Source organism: Drosophila kikkawai, chromosome 2L (genome assembly GCF_030179895.1).
Source record: "Drosophila kikkawai strain 14028-0561.14 chromosome 2L, DkikHiC1v2, whole genome shotgun sequence".
Taxonomy (NCBI): Eukaryota; Metazoa; Arthropoda; class Insecta; order Diptera; family Drosophilidae; genus Drosophila; species Drosophila kikkawai.
The window spans coordinates 14,909,466-14,925,734 of record NC_091728.1 but is presented as its reverse complement, the minus strand read 5'-3'; the positions used below and the strand labels follow the sequence as shown (position 1 = coordinate 14,925,734).

At 44.7% G+C, this 16,269-nt stretch overlaps 5 protein-coding genes across 5 annotated transcripts in view; 3 read left to right on the top strand and 2 right to left on the bottom strand.

The window, feature by feature from the left end:
- Positions 1 to 2,702: 2,702 nt before the first annotated feature.
- LOC108076882 (deubiquitinase otu) lies at positions 2,703 to 4,933 on the top strand. The gene is made up of 2 exons (XM_017169912.2): positions 2,703 to 2,760; positions 3,145 to 4,933. The coding sequence occupies exon 2, from the start codon at positions 3,150 to 3,152 to the stop codon at positions 4,812 to 4,814; it is 1,665 nt and encodes a 554-aa protein (XP_017025401.2). The 5' UTR covers positions 2,703 to 2,760; positions 3,145 to 3,149; the 3' UTR covers positions 4,815 to 4,933.
- Positions 4,934 to 5,315: 382 nt separating this feature from the next.
- On the bottom strand, positions 5,316 to 6,485 carry Elba3 (Early boundary activity 3). Its single transcript, XM_017169993.2, has one exon. The coding sequence runs from the start codon at positions 6,462 to 6,464 to the stop codon at positions 5,316 to 5,318; it is 1,149 nt and encodes a 382-aa protein (XP_017025482.1). The 5' UTR covers positions 6,465 to 6,485.
- A 318-nt stretch (positions 6,486 to 6,803) lies between these two features.
- On the bottom strand, positions 6,804 to 11,313 carry LOC108077312 (uncharacterized). The gene is made up of 3 exons (XM_017170600.3): positions 11,078 to 11,313; positions 10,952 to 11,025; positions 6,804 to 9,513 (listed from the first exon to the last, which is right to left on the bottom strand). The coding sequence occupies exons 1-3, from the start codon at positions 11,155 to 11,157 to the stop codon at positions 7,061 to 7,063; spliced, it is 2,607 nt and encodes an 868-aa protein (XP_017026089.1). The 5' UTR covers positions 11,158 to 11,313; the 3' UTR covers positions 6,804 to 7,060.
- Positions 9,701 to 10,945, top strand: Elba1 (Early boundary activity 1; the record flags this gene model as incomplete). Its single annotated transcript, XM_017170601.2, has 1 exon — positions 9,701 to 10,945. A coding segment is annotated over one exon (1,122 nt), but the record flags the coding sequence as incomplete, so codon positions are not given.
- A 3,926-nt stretch (positions 11,314 to 15,239) lies between the features above and the next one.
- dcma (decima) overlaps positions 15,240 to 16,269 on the top strand; it is a 28,119-nt gene continuing 27,089 nt past the window's right edge. Inside the window, exon 1 of the transcript XR_011444347.1 lies at positions 15,240 to 15,511. The gene's annotated coding sequence lies outside the window, so the exon portion shown is untranslated. The remainder of the gene's footprint in view (positions 15,512 to 16,269) is intronic.

The following is a 16,269-nucleotide window of genomic DNA, read 5'->3' as shown; positions in this document are numbered from 1 at the left end:
TTTAAGGACCATTTGCCGAGTGGGTAGTTTCGGGGGCCAATATTTTATATAATGTTTCAATTTGCCATCACATAGACACAGATACGATTGTGGAGGCTGGGTTTGTGTGCGTATGATTGATATCAATTTTGCTTTGATGAACGCTCCAAGGAATTGCTCCTGAGTTTATTTATTATACTTTTGGGTTGCCTATTCCCATTCCACGTCCTTCGTTTGGGAATCACATTTTTATACAATTTCCACGCCGCAAATTCGAAAAGCAGAGTTTACTTGGAGTCCCTCTGTCTTTGCGGTTTGTGGTTCTCCGGGGCGAGAGCCAGCAAAGCTGGCCCAAAACTTTGCCTCTATATACTGGAACTATATAGTATGTTTACATCTGCACGTCACACATAAATATATTTAAATCAGTCTGCCTTTTCCCAGAAGCATTTGCATATCAAAATGTGCTACATCAGAAAGGAACGAGAAATAAAATATTTACATATATGTATTTCGAAAAAAGAAAACGAGAAATGCTAGCAGAGACAAGCTGAACCATTGACACGATTTGGTCAGAGCGACAGCCGAAAATTGATTATTCCATTTATTTTCCAACACGAATTTCTTGTGCCGCCCAGGAATTAGTCATCAATTCCATAGTCATGGGTGCATGTGTGAAAAATGGACCGCCTCTCTGTTGTATTGACTAGTTGATAGGCCAAATAAATAATGGACTGTGGCTGAGAGGCTCGGGGTATCCAGCCCAATCCCTTCTTCATTGATTGCAGATTTATGCCTTGCGCACCCAACTATGCATACACAAGGATAAAGCATCAATGGATGCCTAATATTATGTTCAATTTGAACTACTTCTATAGGTTGCAAGATATTAAGGCTTAGTGCCAGTCGAAAATATTATAATGACCATAAAAACTACAGGTGTGCTTATATGGTATAAAAAAATACTTTTAAAAAATGTTTGACCCTTATTCACATCATAGGAATATTTATAAGATAATGAGATAATCCTCTCGATGATCTCCATCTAATTCGCACCACAAATAATGGCTAAAACTTTTTCTTAGTTCTATTAGTTTTATTTGCCTTTCAGTTTCTGTTCTCTTAAAATTATATTCTCTCTCATAAATCTTTAATTAATGAATAACAAAAGACTTTGATATTTTTTTAATATAACTCAAACATTTTAAACATTTTCAAAATTGTTAAAAACTAATTCAAATTCAAAATTTTTAATATTTTCTTGTTGACCTGGATACCGCTGATGTACTTTAAAGCCGGCTGTGCGGCTGGAGCTAGTGATGCCCGTGAAAGGGGCAATCCTGTTGACCTCTATAGCATGGTATTGGGTAAGCCTGTCCACGAACGAGCTGGTACCATACGTCCAGCCGGCTGTACCCCACGTGGAGCCTGTACTGCCGGAGCTGGCTGAACTGGACGTCGAGCCGGCTGTACTGCCGGAGCTGGCTGAACTGGACGTGGATCCGGGTGCACCACACGTGGACCTGGCTGAACTGGACGTGGATCCGGGTGCACCACACGTGGATCCGGCTGTACCACACGTGGATCCGGCTGTACCATACGTCGAGCCGGTTGTACCCCACGTGGAGCCTGTACTGCCGGAGCTGGCTGAACTGGACGTGGAGCCGGCTGTACTGCCGGAGCTGGCTGAAATGGTCGTGGAGCCGGCTGTACTGCCGGAGCTGGCTGAACTGGACGTGGATCCGGCTGCACCATACGTGGAGCCGGCTGTACCCCACGTGGAGCCTGTACTGCCGGAGCTGGCTGAACTGGACGTGGAGCCGACCCTACATGATGCGGAACTGGCTGTGCTACCTGTCGTGCTGCTGGAGCATCCTGTACTGCTTGAGACGTTTGCGCCTGTTGGCGTCGCACTGGCAAAATTCGACACGCATAGTGGTATCGCGTGTCCCCGGACCGAACCTCCTGCTTGCAGTAGGGGCACTGTGGGTTACGCCCCAACTGATCCCAGAGGCAATTTTTCCCAAAGATATGGCCACAAGGTAGCGAGACAAGGCGATGGTCTCCCTCGGCGTCCCACGGCGACAGGCAGATGGCGCATGTATTCTCTTCGACGATCTTTTCAAGCTGTCTGTTTAAATCCTGCATCTCGTCCTGAAAACCTTGACTCTGAAGGGATATCTCCTCGATCTGCAGAGACATCTCCTGGATCTGAGCAGTATTTTGTTGCATGACGCAGTCTAGGATGGAGTGCTGCGACTGTTCGTACTCATGTAGTTGTTGGAGCAGTGCCTCGCCCTTCGACATCTCCTGCTGCACCTGCTGCAGCAAGGAATCCCTCTCCGTGGTTAGCTTTTGGTTAGTTACGACAAGCTCATACGTCTGGCCGGGCTCGAGCAACTTTTGGCGCAGTGCGTCGCTCTTCGACATCTCCTGCTGAATCTGCTCCAGCAAAGAATACCTCTCGGCGGTCAACTCCTGATTCTCCTTGCGGATCACGTCCAGATCCCGTTTAAAGTTCTCCTCTAGCACGCCCTTGCTCACGGCTAAGAGCTCATTCTTTTTGCGTTCTTCTATGACTTCCTGGATTAGATCCGCGCGTCGCATTTGGTGGATGCTGGGTTTAGTAGTTGCAGTAGGCGGATGTTCTGCTGGTTCCGCCTCCAACTTAATACGTTTAGCGTTTCTTTCAGCCATTTGAAGTAAAATTTAAGTTCCTTGAAACAACACGAAAGCACGTGGCAAGTATTGAAAAGGTGACGCTTATAAACACAGTGTTGGGTAAGTAGATTTCGACAAAGCGATAACAATTAAAAAATAAGTCATTTTCCACTATAAAGTGGAGACATTTCGATGTTTTCTTTAACTGCTATCGATGTTTTTACAACACCACCAAAAACATAAAATTAACCATAAAACCCTAATATTAATGTCAATTTATGTTTTTTAATTTGAATTGTTTGATTTGAATTGTTACCTGTAGTCATGATATATTTATCCATAGAATCATAGAATTGTATTTTTCCTGCATTTAAATCGATAAACCCAGTCTGGTCACTTTACACTTTCTTTAGTGTTGGAAAACGACTTGTTGTAGTGCTTCATCCAATACGCAATTAATTTTGGTAACTTAACCAATTTGACGCGATTTTTCCGCGAATTTAGTTTCGATGATGCCGGAATTTCGTGGCGTGGGGCTTGGAAGCCGCCAGGGGCCAGACCCGGTTGATCACTTCCTGGAGGAACACTTGCTGTACCGGAAGCACACCGTTAGGGACCCCACGAGTCTGTTCCGCGTGGTCGCCGAACAGGTGTACGACACCCAGGTGCTGCATTACGAAGTGCGCATGGAGTGCGTTCGCTTCATGTTCCGCAAGAGACGCCTCTTCGAGCGGCAGGTGCGCGGCGACTTCGACGACTACCTGTGGCGACTGGAGAAGACGCAGACCGAGGGCACGATGCTAGAGTTGCGTGCCATGTGCTTGCTGTATGGCCGAAACGTGGTCATCTACGAGACCTTCCAATTGGGCGAGACGGTCACAATCGGAGACATCAGATACCAGCAAGACGTCTTGCGGATTTTCAAGGACTATAGTGGGCACTTCGACACCGTGTTCACCATGCCGGAGATCGCCATGGCCGCAGTTTGCCAGGCCATTTCCTATAAGCTCCTCTACCAGCAGCTGTTCCGCCTCCCAGATGTTGGTCTGGCCGTGGAGGCGATGCTGTATCCGAACACCTTCAATCAGGAAATGCAATTCGAAATGGATGCCGATCGCAACGTCATCGGTCTGCTGTGCTACAATGGCAGGACCTTCAAGCTGGACCGTCCAGAGAAGACCCGCTGCCTCCTGACTAATTACAAGACCTGCGCCTACCACAATCGCCGGCCCAACTCTCCAGTGCCCATATCGTGCGTGCGGCAGTTTGTCGCAGACGAGAGAGCTCCCTTTCCTTATGCAGTCTCCAAATCCCTGGACCCGTACACCTATCGCAATGTGGAGCTGTACTGCCTGAATGCTGCTCGTCGACAGGCCAGGAACCTGAACATTTACATGGGCGACTACGACTTTAAGGTGGGAGCCAAGTGCCAGGTGGCGTTGGACCCCAAGCAACCGCGTAAGATGTCCATCTGCCACATTCAGTACATCAACTGGGAACATACATCCAGCGTGGTTTTCTCCGAGGCCAAGGCGCAATTCCTGACCGTACCATATTCTGCGCTGCATCCAATGCCCCCTTCCGAGTTCCAGCCTTGGGATCCTCCCTACAGGTACCGGCGTCCCCGGCACAAGAAGCGCCCAAAAAAGGTTAGCACGAAGGAGCAGCAAGTGGACAAGCGGCCAGGGCCGGCTTTGCATTCGGAGGCCAAAAAGGTAACTCTTCCGTTTTCTCTTGCGATGGACCACAACGAAAATAAACCAAAGCAGCTTCCGCTTCTGCCACCGCCATCATCAGACCGAGAGAATCATTCGATTTCAATGCCATCGAACCAGAGAGCTGCACCGGCGGCTATGCCTGTTCTCCGACCACCGATGCCCATCCCCCGACAGCCGTTGCACATTCCGCGACCGCCGTTGCCCACCGTTCCTCAGCCAGTTTTCTACCCAACGCCGCCGCAGCAAGCAATTGGATCACACCAATTTATGCCAGGACAATTTCCGTTCCAGCCCCATATGATTCGAGCTCCTGTGCGTTTCTATCTCATGCCGACTCCGCCGCCACCACCTGGCGATCCAGGGACAATGCCTGGCCTGATGCCGCCGCCTTTCGTTGGTAATATTCCGCCTATGGTGGCCCAAACTTTCAATGATTTCCATCCACTTACTTACTAGACTACTAAGACTTTAAAGAGAATGCATGATATTTACTTTGTGTTAAACAATATAATTTTAAGTCGAATGCTCCACCTACTTTTTACCTTTTTTGTAACCAACTAAAAAAAAAGCTATAAGAATTTGCTCGAGTTAATAATAAATAAAGTAATTTTGTCATATATAAATGCATTTTATGTATTTAATGTTAAGCTTTATTTCAGATAAGAAAAATGTGTTATTTTATACCCCGGCAGGGTATATTCGTAATCATTTTAGTCAGAAGCTCTGAAGTGCATTGAAGGAGCTATTTTCAACCCTATAAATCATGTATATATATTCTTGATCAGCACCATTTTTTGATAAATTTAATCAATTTTCACAAAACAGCTTTCCGAATTAAAATTATGGTAGATTTTCAAGATTTTTCGAATGCATAAAGAATATATTTTTTTTATTTAATTTTTATTTATTTTTACACTTAAGTCTATTGGAAACGTTGTACGTTAGTTATAAACCCTCTTAATTCAATTCATCGCCGGATGTGGCCTCCACGGCAAGTCTCGCATCCCCGGACAAGCGACACTGCAGATTCTTATTTATATTGTCCACCATGTCGAAGGCATCGATAATCATCTGGGCCTCGCTCTGGGCCTTCTCGCTCATCTGCTCCAGACTCCGGCGCAGTTCCCTGTGCTCCCCCGTGACATCTCGCTGCTCGGCCTTCTGGTACAAGCTTGTGCGGGCAAAGAGAGCGGCTGTATTGCTGTTGCCTTGCTCCAGATGCTTCTCCAGTTCGTCGGGCTGTGGGAAGTCCATGTCCAGGGCAAAACGTCGCAGTTCCTCGTACTTGGCGTCCTGGGCTTCCTTGTCCCGGCCATAGCTGATGACCACCGCCTGGAGAACGATATCGCTGCCGGGCAGTTGGATGTAGGCAATCACGTCCTTAAAAAGGTTCTCCTGACGCCACACCGTGTGCCTGTACTGCACCACCTGGTAGACCACCACCTCCGGCTCCGGGCTGTATTGCACCAGCATCCATGTGTCGTCGGCCAGTGTGGGCTCCTCCTCAACTTCCAGGTGGTCATCGAAGGCATGGTCAAAGCTGCGGGCTTTTAGGTGCAGCAAGATCTTCTCCATGTAATGTCGCTGATCGTAGGCATACAGGACGTGTGCAATGCATCCAGGACCCAGGCTGACCAACGGTGTGGCCGACAGCTCTGGCTTGGCGCTCATCCACATCACACTGTCCGGGGAGACGAGCTTCTGGACGAGGCGCTCGCCCGATGCTTCGTTTTCTGTATATTGAACCAGCAGTTGTCTAGCATTGGCATTCTCCCGCTGCTCCTTGCTCATAGATAGCAAGGCGGCGTCCACGAGGCGTCGTTCATCGGCAGCAAGTATAAGCTTAGCCTCCACCACCATGCCATTCACCCGGAACTCCACAAAGCGGGTCATGTACTTGTCGGATACGTCAGATTCCAAGAGCTCCATTGAGTGGAGCACACAGAGCCGGGGCTGGCCATTGGGCTTGCCATTCTTCATGGATCCATCGTCGACCTCGGCCAGGAACCAGGAGAGTCGAGTAGCAGCAATGGGGCCATGGGCATTGGCCGCGGCGCCACAGTTGGCGGAGTCATCCAGGCCGCTGTCGTTGCTAGTGTTGCTCATGATGGATTTTTTGAAGTCTAGGAAACGGGCTAGTGTTGATATCTTTGCTGCTCGTGAGGAACTGATGGCTACTCCTGCGTTGCGAGATCTTTTATAGGTGGAAAAGGGCTGAGATATTGCCCGCATTACCTGGCAATTATGGCCTGCAGCTGGCCAGGATTACCAATCGTATTCTAATTGCTTACTTATTACCTGCAAGGGCGCGGATTTTCCCAATTCGCAGCTGCTAGGAAAAGGGCATTAAATGCAAAGTCCAAAAGGACATCTGTTGCAATATTTCCTAATTTTATTTACTTACCTGCGAAAGTAAAATATCCCTTAAATATTAAACTAAAGTACTAAAGTATGCATACGATTCCTGATTTTATTCGGTATTATAAAAGTTACATTGCTTGAAGTTTTCATATAAAATTAGGCTTCTATTTTTAAGATATTTAAATTTTAAAAAAGATAAATAGGGGAATGCAAGTAGCTTGCTATCTTTTAGAAATGATTTGAGCTTGAACTTCAGACCCTTCATAACTTAGACTTTGTTAGTTTAAAACTGATTTTTGCCTAGTTTTTTTTTTACGGGACTTTAAACCTTATTCTTATCCTCAGTATCCTGTCCAGAAAGCATACGAAGGAAATGCTTGGATGCCTCGCCCACTCATATCTGACTGCGACCCGGAGGTTCCTGGTGCATTGTGAACATTGCCCAGGAAAACCAGGTTGCCAGTGATAGCTCCACGGCCAATAAGGCCAGTGTTTTCGGTAGCCCCTGATGATTCCGGTCCAACGAGACTCTGATCCGACGACTTCTTGACCGATTTGAGGGCGTTGGTTAGGAAGAAGAAGCGTTCGGCCTCCCCAGCCTGTAGGCCCAGCACTCGAGTTACAAATGCCATGGCCTTCTCTTTGTCCCTGCTATCCAACTGAGTCTCACCACCCGGCTCTCGCTGTGGTACTAAGGCATCTTTAGTACTTTGCTTGTCCAATTCACAGAATGTGTGGATATCCTCGAACAATCCCAGGCTCATGGCTTCAGTTATGGCCGCTTCATTGGCAAGCAAGCAGCCCAGCACATTGCCCGTCGCCATCTCACGGATATTGATATGATAGATATTACATCCCCGCCGCGTTATGATCAGCACCACGTCCCGGAAGGGTCTGCAGTCAATTAGCTTCATTAGTTCGTCAACCAAGCTGTCAAGGACGGGCAGGTTCCCACTGTCACTGCACGATGGGCAGCCACCGGGTGACACCGCAGGATCCTTGCAAATCTTCTCCACTTTGCAGGGCTTCTCACTTAGTTTATCCTTCTCCCGAATCGTATTGTTTTCCGATATGGTCACCCTCTTGAGCTTGTCCTCCTCCTTTACTGCACACGGTTCCAGATTTTTTGGCTTGGTAAATAGGCTTACGAGTTCAGCACACAAGCGCTCGAACAAGTACCGCTCCCCTTCGGGTTTCTGAGCCGCCGCCAGGTTCTGGCTATACTCCATACTAGGATTGGGGAAGTTCTTGACAAACTGTTCCAGTACGGACTCGTAGACTTCCTTCTTTAAACTTTGACGGGAGTCACAGGGGTTTCCAACTTTATTCTCAGCCAAACAAGAAGCTGAAGAAGATTTTCTTACATTTGAATTCTTGGCCACTAGACCAACGCATTTATCGAGCATGTTTCCTGATTCTGGTTCCGTTATACATTGTTTAGTTAGGACGGACAAACAAGGTGAACATTTTTCCGGGCAAGGCGACTTGTTTTTCTCGCCTTTACAATTCTTTGGCTTGGCAAACTTCTGATTGAACTGCTGAATTAAAGTGTCGGAATCTTCCACGCACTGTAAATACATTGTTCGGGAATCTTCACAACTATTCTTCGCAGGACAAATGCCAATTGGCTTTTTAATATCCTTTTGGGAACACGCGCTTGTGGCAGATGTTTCTGTTTTGATGAATATATCTATGAATTCCTTCTTTAAAGTCTGACAATCGGTAGGCTCTTTATCGCATTTCTGGGTGGATTGATCAGCACATTTCTGGGTGGATTGCTCAGCACATTTCGGGATGGATCGCTCAGCACATTTCGCTTTGCATGCCGTTTCACATTTCTTTGGCGGTTGGTTGACACTGCAATTTGGGGGTTTGCTCGCCTTCATGGCGCATTGAAGGCTCCTAAGAGCTTGTTCCTGATTCTTCAACTTTGTTTCCAGTTTACAAACCCGATTGAGTAATTCGGGAATGCGGGAACACGGATAAGAGGCAGCGGGCTTCTCCGTTCGTGGGACTTGATCTTCAGATTGAGTATAAATGTCTTTTTTCGCAGAAGCTTCTGCTTCAGATTGATTCGAGGTCGCAAAAGAAGTAGCTGAACTCTCAGACTCCAAATTCGATCGGTTTTGTCCCTGTCCCTGTCTCTGCCTTTGTTGTTGCGGCTGCTCAAAGGCAACTGTTGATTGCTTTCTATTTGGTTTCTTTTGGCTTTTTTGTTGGTTCCTTGTTGGCTGGTTTCTCGATTGTTGGTTTCCTCTTGAATTGCTTCCCGATCGTTGGTCTCTTGCTGATTGGCCCCTTGTTCTTTGGTCTCTTGTCTGTGGGTCACTCATTGCTTGGTTTGTCGGCATCTGGCTTTTTGCCCCGGAAATTCTTGGTAGGCCCCGGTCAACCACAATAAGAGGACGCCTGAAACTCCATTTTTGCGGATGCTTTTCAGCAACTGAATCTGCGTCAGATTGTGGTTCGCATTCCTGGTTGATTATATAACTAGATGGCAAAAATCTTGTACTAACTATGTTATAGTTCGTTTTGGAGGATCTTCTTGGGTTATTTTGCAATTCCGTAAACGATGACTGAGTGGCTACATCTTTCCGACCTGAAACAGATTCCGCAGACGCCCTTGGTTCGGTTTCATTTGTGGATTTCCTTTCATTGTCCTCTGTTTGAGTGGATACTTCGCAGGTGAAAAGGGATTGTGTGGAATTCGAGGGTCCTGTGTCCATCGGGCAGCCGCATGGTGCAAATCCACCCGCAGGTATGCGACCTATATCCGACCTGCTGGACGAAACATCTGTGACGGGAGCAATAAAGGGATTAATAGGTAGCTTCTTGATCAACTACCTGGAGGAGTTTTCGGGGTATATAAGGCAGTGACTTATTAGTAAGATTTCAGTTTACAATTGGCCAGCAAACAGAACCATGGTGAGTAAAAGTCAAAGTGAATAATATAAAGAAAATCTTTAAACTAACATCTCTTTTCTCCACAGATCAACCGCCGCCAGCGCCTGGAATTCGCTCTAACCCTTCTGCCCTACGACCCGGAAACAGTGCAGCTATCCGAGGCCCAAAGGCAGGTGGTGGACATTATTGCCCGCCTTCGCACAGATGACTCTTTTACGGAGGAGGAAAGCGATGGTGATGGCAAGACTCTGGACCACCACCAAGAAGATGCCGAGGCTTTTGCGGATCGTGCCATGCGCCAGATCGAGTTGACGGACAATGGAAAGCTGAGCACTCTGGAAACTCTGACCCGGGCTGCTGAGAAGTTGCTCAAAACCCAAAATTGCAACGATGCGGTGGAGGAAGAGGAGGATCAAGACTATGACGACTTTGTCAGAGATGTGGAGACAACGCAGCTCATGAGGAACACCATCCAGACGGTCAACGAGGCGCGGATGAAGCTGATCCAGCAGTGGGAGCGCAGCAAGCGTAAGGCCCTGGATCTCCTCACCATTGAGATCGAGAAGGTACAGGAAATGGACGAGGACCAGGACCAAGATCAGGAGCAGACTTCGTCGCGCTTTGAGATGTTCCGCGAGGGAACCGAGGAGCACAACACCTCCACGCCCAAGACCAATGACGAGGACACGGTCATCGACGATGACGATGAGGAATATGTGCCAGATGGCGACGAGGGCTCGTCGTCAGCCGGGACCAAGAGAAAGCGCAGCAAGAAGCCGGTGACCTCCACGCCGAATGCCAAGCGTCCGTGTCCGGGCTTCGAGTTCGACCAGGACAATAGGTCGCCGATGGTAATGATCGGTCCGAATGGCACCAAGGTATTACGCAGCAGTCTCAGTGCCATCAATTGGGACATGACCGGACCCTCCATCACCCGCAAGCTGCTGTGCGAGATCTTCGACCGGGACACGCTGGCCCACCACACGCTCTCCGGGAAGCCGTCGCCGGCCTTCAAGGATTGCGCCCGGCCCAGCAAGCAGCAGCTGGACCCATTGAAGGTGGCCGATCTGGTCTACCTGATGACCAACAGCATGGACATGACGCCCAGGGAAGTACGCACAGCGATCACCACGAAGTGTGCCGATGAGAACAAGATGCTACGCTCCAAGCTGCAGCGCTGTCAGCGAAAGAAGAAGTAGATCCCTTTTGAGGATTCTCTAGAATGCCTATTGATATCCCTACTAAATATTTCTTAAAGTAACCTTAGTTCCGGCTCAGCCGAAAATAGCCAGTGCATCGAAAAACCAATAAAATGATCAATTTCTTACCCACAACTTGACTGGACTTTGATGTGCAGGCCAGGGAGTCGCCGCTCAGCGTCGTTTTGGGCCATTCTTTGCGACTGGAAGACATTGATGGTCACAGATAGCAACTTGCTTACGACTTATTCTTACCATCCAAATATCATTATTCGAATTTTATCAAGCTTTCTCTGCTTAATTCGCTGTGCTGCCAAACTCTTCTCGCCGCTCATATTGCAATAAATACAAATTTGGAAATAATTTTGATGTAATTTCTATTGGGTTTCCCCAATTTGAAATATGTTACGACAGTCGGAAATCATATATACAAATAATTTTTTTTTTTACAAACAGATATTTTTATTTTGTGGTGTGGTAATACTGACAAGGAAACAAGTTTCCATGATATCATGCTGGCAGCATATTTTTACCTTGACAGCTTGTCAAAAAAAAAGGAGAATTACAGTTTACGAAATGTCTGAAATATCCGGAGAAACTCCACATGGCACTGAACATTCCAGGAAGATTTATAAATGTATTTATTTTATATTCAATTTTAATATTGCAATATAAGATTTCTTATGCTTAAAAAAGATTATTATGACAATATCTTGCTTCAGTAAATAACTAACTATACTTCTTTATTTCAGCAAGCCCATAATGAATTGGGAGCAGAAATAATCGAGTATATTATATTGCCATAATTCGATTTCTGCACGCGTCGCAATCAATTTCCCAGGAACGTTTACCTCATGTTGCACAATTAACTAAGCGCATTTCAATTATTTAGCAATCATAGTATCATTCATGGGATTAATACCACACAGACCACCACTTCATCATCATGAGATGTACAGCAACAAAATGTGATAATGAAGCAGCGGCAAGATTTAAGCATTTCTTCCGCTGCCCATCGGGATATTGACTTGCTGATTATTTTTATTTGCCTGGCAAACGCTTCAATTGAGACATAAAACTATGCCGACACACACGAGAGCATAAACATTTATACACGATTAAGTGTGCTGTTTGTTTTTATGTTTGGTTTAGCGCTTCCGTTGCGGCAGCCAAGAATTCCCCCCTGTCCGATATTGCGTATACGCACTAAATGGCCCAGAATGAGAGATACAAACAGGAAGAGCGAAAACTAACGAAAACGTGGCTATGAAGGGAGCGCAAACATTTGCTGTTGTTGCTTTTGGCCAGATTAAAGTGCGCCTGGTCGGAATTCAATAAAACATTTCACCCATATGCCCAAACATACATAAATCAATGAGAAACTAATCAAAAAATCAAAAGAAAAACCCGGGGGAATTTGTTTAGCTGGCAAAAATGAAAACTCTATGGAAAAGCAGCCATCAAATTTATCGCTGCCTTTGTTTGCAATGTATTTAAAATGCAAATCAATTAAATTAAAAGCGCAACTTTATTGCCTTCTCGCGCCATTTGAAAATTTCAATTTATGCAAATGCAACAGCAGCAGAAAAATAAAAACGAGACTACCCCAAGCCGCAAGCTTAAATGCTCATTAGGGTGCTTTGTACCAACAAAAAAAAAAAAAAAAAGGAAAAATAAATAAACCCCTCAAACCCTAATCTTTGCGCAGTGAAGCGTATTTTGTGTCGCCTGCATCGCATTTACATTTTCGGAGGAATACGTGGGAATATCTCGGAAGCCCCAAAGCAGACCCTCAAAATGCAAAGCACATCAAGTCCGGGGGGCTTTAAGTTGCCGAATTGCATGCAATTAATTTGGACTTAGGGCCAAATCCAAGGCTAACTTTAGCATTGGCTGAAACTGAGAAAGACTTCTGCTGCAGCATTGTTATGCGCTGTTGCGTGAATTGATCCTCTTTTAATGATGCAGTCCAGTGGCAAAAATAGTAGTAATTTGGTTGTGACAGCCTCTCAAATGCCTCTTTCTGATAAGCCTTACTTTATTGTCAGGTCAGGCAAAAAGGTCTCTAGCTCTTTGTTTTTCCTTTGAAATTGAAACATATTGATTTTCTTACACACACAATGCAATTTAAATAAACTGAAAGTTGGCTCTTGCAAATATTCCGCATACGCAGCGTGGCCCCAGGCGAAGTTTTCCCCAACTCATTTTTTTCCCATTTACTTAAACTAATTACCAAGTTGTTCTTGTTGGTAACTAAAAGTCAGCAAGCAGGCAGAGGTGGTGCATTTTTTGTTAAATAAAAGCAGGAAACTTTTCAGATGAATTTGACAAAATTTTGTAGCTTTAAAAACTGCTGCGCTTAGCTGATTTGAGTCTCAGCAATTGCTGTTGCCACATGTGGGGCAACTCTTGTGGCTAATTCTGAGCTTGTTGCTCCGAGCTTGGTTTGTACGTTATGCTAAAAATTGTCAGCACCCACACACACACAAACTGTGGCCACACGATAAAACGAAGACCAAACAAGCGGCCAGGCATAAAACCACACGCTATGTAGCTCCCAGTCTCACTTGCCCGCCAGCAATTGTAAAAAAGGAGAGAAGCACCATGTAGAACATTCTGTTGCAACCCACAAGCAGTTGGCCAAGAACTGCGGGAGCTGCAGTTTAAAAAAATACAGCCACTTCTCGCCTGGCCTTCAGCCGGGGGAAGTAAGGCGAGTTTAAGCTGTGCGAGAGCTTGCCATCAATAAGTTTTTAGTACATTTATTCGATTTAGTTAGTTTGATCCTGGGTTATGAGGTTATCTTTTTTCAAGTGATAAAACAAGTTTGAGCTTGTGTAAGGTTTTAGTTGAAATTCGAGCCGAAAGCTTTAAAATAATAAAGTTAAAGGTTTAGGGAATTATTGAAGAGCAATTTCAAATGAAAACATAAAGAAACTAAGCAATAGAATTTCTATAAATAAGTAATATGATACTTTAGCTTTTTCTTTATAAGCAAAGGGTTAAGTCTATACATTTTTTAATAACCAAGTAATTTTATATTCTTGTTATTCTTTTCTTTGATTGCGACAAATCGTGGGACAGTATCGCATATCAAAGAGTCGAATTTTCGTTGGTTTGTTGGGGATTTTTTTTTTATAATTCACTCGAGTCTTGTTAAGGCTGCTGGCGGCTGGCATTTGTGTTTGTGTGCCTGTGTGTTTATGTGCTACCTCATCATCAACTTGTGCTCCTGCTCACTCCCTCTCCCTCTCCCACTCCCTCCTCCCAACTTCCGCCTCGGTCCACACACATGCAACCACTCTATCTGACTGTGGTTGTTGCTGCTGTTTGTATTTGCCATGCCATTTGCTGGGGAAATTTTTCTTGATTGCCTCGCCCTTAGCATTTTGCTTGTTTTTCGCTTATGCGTCGTCATCTTTCTTTCGCAGTTTCTGCTCCTGGTTTTTCCACTTTCCCACTTTCCTACTTTCCATTTTCTGCCGCCTGACAGTGATTTTGACATTTCACGCGCATTTGTTTGTTATGCTTTTCTGGCCAGCATTGACAGCGCACATTGGGCGAGTGGGGGAACGGAAAGGGGGTAAGGAAAGGTCAACATTTTCCTTTTTTGCATATATAAGTGCGTATGTATTCATAGAAATAGTAGCTGGGCATAATAAAAATAAAGGCTATGGTACGCAGGCTCATTAACATTTGCCAGGCACGAGGCACGTGGCGGGAATGACGCTAACTCAGTTGCTCCCCAGCGTCGCATTCGGCTTAACCAAATTGATTTTTGGCCTTGTCCTGCGAAAACAATCTGGCACCGGGCAAAAAAAAAAATATAACAACTATATATATATAACAACTCAATGTTTGCCTCGATTTGGTGTCTCTTAAGCTAAGGATTTTATGGTGATAACTTATTTAAAGATAAATATTTGTATATTTTTATTACAGAAGTGTGAATATAAATTTATACATATTTTTTTATTAAGAATTTCAATTTGAATATTTTTGTAATAAATATTACTGCTAAAAATAAACTTGAAGGACTGCAATAATATATTTCGTATAATATTTTAGAATTACAATGGTATATTAAGATCCTAGTCTTCTAGAATGTACTAAACATTCTGCATTTAAATTAAATATTAATTATTATAAATTGAATTTATTAAAATTAATTAAGACAAATATTTTTTCTCTGTAAAGGGCTATAAGCATCACACAATTTCACTCAAAACAATTATGAATGAACGGCCAGGAAAGCGCTCAAAGCCGTTTACAGAGCAGCTGTTGCTGTTGAGCGTATGTTAACGCCACAGTCAAGTGCCACAGTGCCACAGTCTCACAGCCTCAGTCGCCTTTGGGGCCCGTGGCAGTGGCAGGAATTTGTGATTCTGATTTTTAGTCCAACAACAGACGTCGAGGCGAGAGCACACGCGGCCCAAGAGCGCGCGCATGTCAAGCGAGTTGCGTTCGGTTTTCGATTCTCGTCCCCGAGCCACACATGGCGTATACGCGTTGCGGCCAGTCCCACTGCCTGCCTGCATTGAGCAAATAATGGTCAGTGGTCGTTTGCGCAGTGGTTATCGTGAGTGAGAGCTGAGCAGCAGATAATGTGTCAATAATTGAACTGGGCAATCAGCTTGGCTCCGATCAGTATGTAAAGCCTGAAATTCAACTGGAAAAAGGAACTTCACTGTAAGGATTATTTGTGCTTAGCTTAAAAATGTTGCTATAATTTTAAATTATTTAGATACAAAACATGTGACAAAACATATAAATTTAAAGACATTTTTTGTGCAATTTAAAACCATTTTGTAAAGTCCGATAATCTTTATTTTTTAAATGCGAAAAATAACCTAATGAAATCTATTAAATATTAATAACCAAGTTAGTTAGCCCGAAGATTAAAAATAATTGACATTTTCAAAAGTCATTTAATTAAATTATTAAATAAAAATATTAAAAAATGAAGGAGACAATGTAAAAATAAAACAGGAACATTGGGGTCTCCAAAAAAGGAAAACAATTTAAATAAATTTCTCCTTTATTTCATTTAACCCAATCAATTAGCTTAATAAAGATAACAAAACGAAATAGAATCCAACAAAAACAGAGGCTGAAGATAAAGCATCTCAACAAATGCAAATTAAATAAATTCAAATCGGTTCAGGCAGCCGACATATATTTAAATTTCTCAAGGACCAGGACCTTAGACACGTAGTTCGACATTCGAGTTGTCATAAGCCGGAATTCAGGGCGGATTGCATTAGGGAAGTTATCTTCTAGTGCCGCTTCTCGAATTTCCCCGGGGCTCTTGGGGGGATGCACGTGAATGCCATGCCGATGGATTTTCCGCTTCCTGCTCATATTTTTGCGGACATTTCCCCATCTTTGTTTGATTTGCATATTGCTACCTGTGCCGGAGTTTCCGAACTCACGGACGTTCGTGAAAA

Bases quoted from the DNA above. Each gene is read 5' to 3' on its own strand.
- LOC108076882 (XM_017169912.2), top strand. From the start codon at position 3,150: ATGATGCCGGAATTTCGTGGCGTGGGGCTTGGAAGCCGCCAGGGGCCA.
- Elba3 (XM_017169993.2), bottom strand. From the start codon at position 6,464: ATGAGCAACACTAGCAACGACAGCGGCCTGGATGACTCCGCCAACTGT.
- LOC108077312 (XM_017170600.3), bottom strand. From the start codon at position 11,157: ATGAGCGGCGAGAAGAGTTTGGCAGCACAGCGAATTAAGCAGAGAAAG. The intron at 11,026-11,077 runs GTAAGAATAAGT...AATGTCTTCCAG, and splicing joins CGAATAATGATATTTGGATG to TCGCAAAGAATGGCCCAAAA. The intron at 9,514-10,951 runs GTAAGAAATTGA...CTCCCGTCACAG, and splicing joins AAAGTCCAGTCAAGTTGTGG to ATGTTTCGTCCAGCAGGTCG.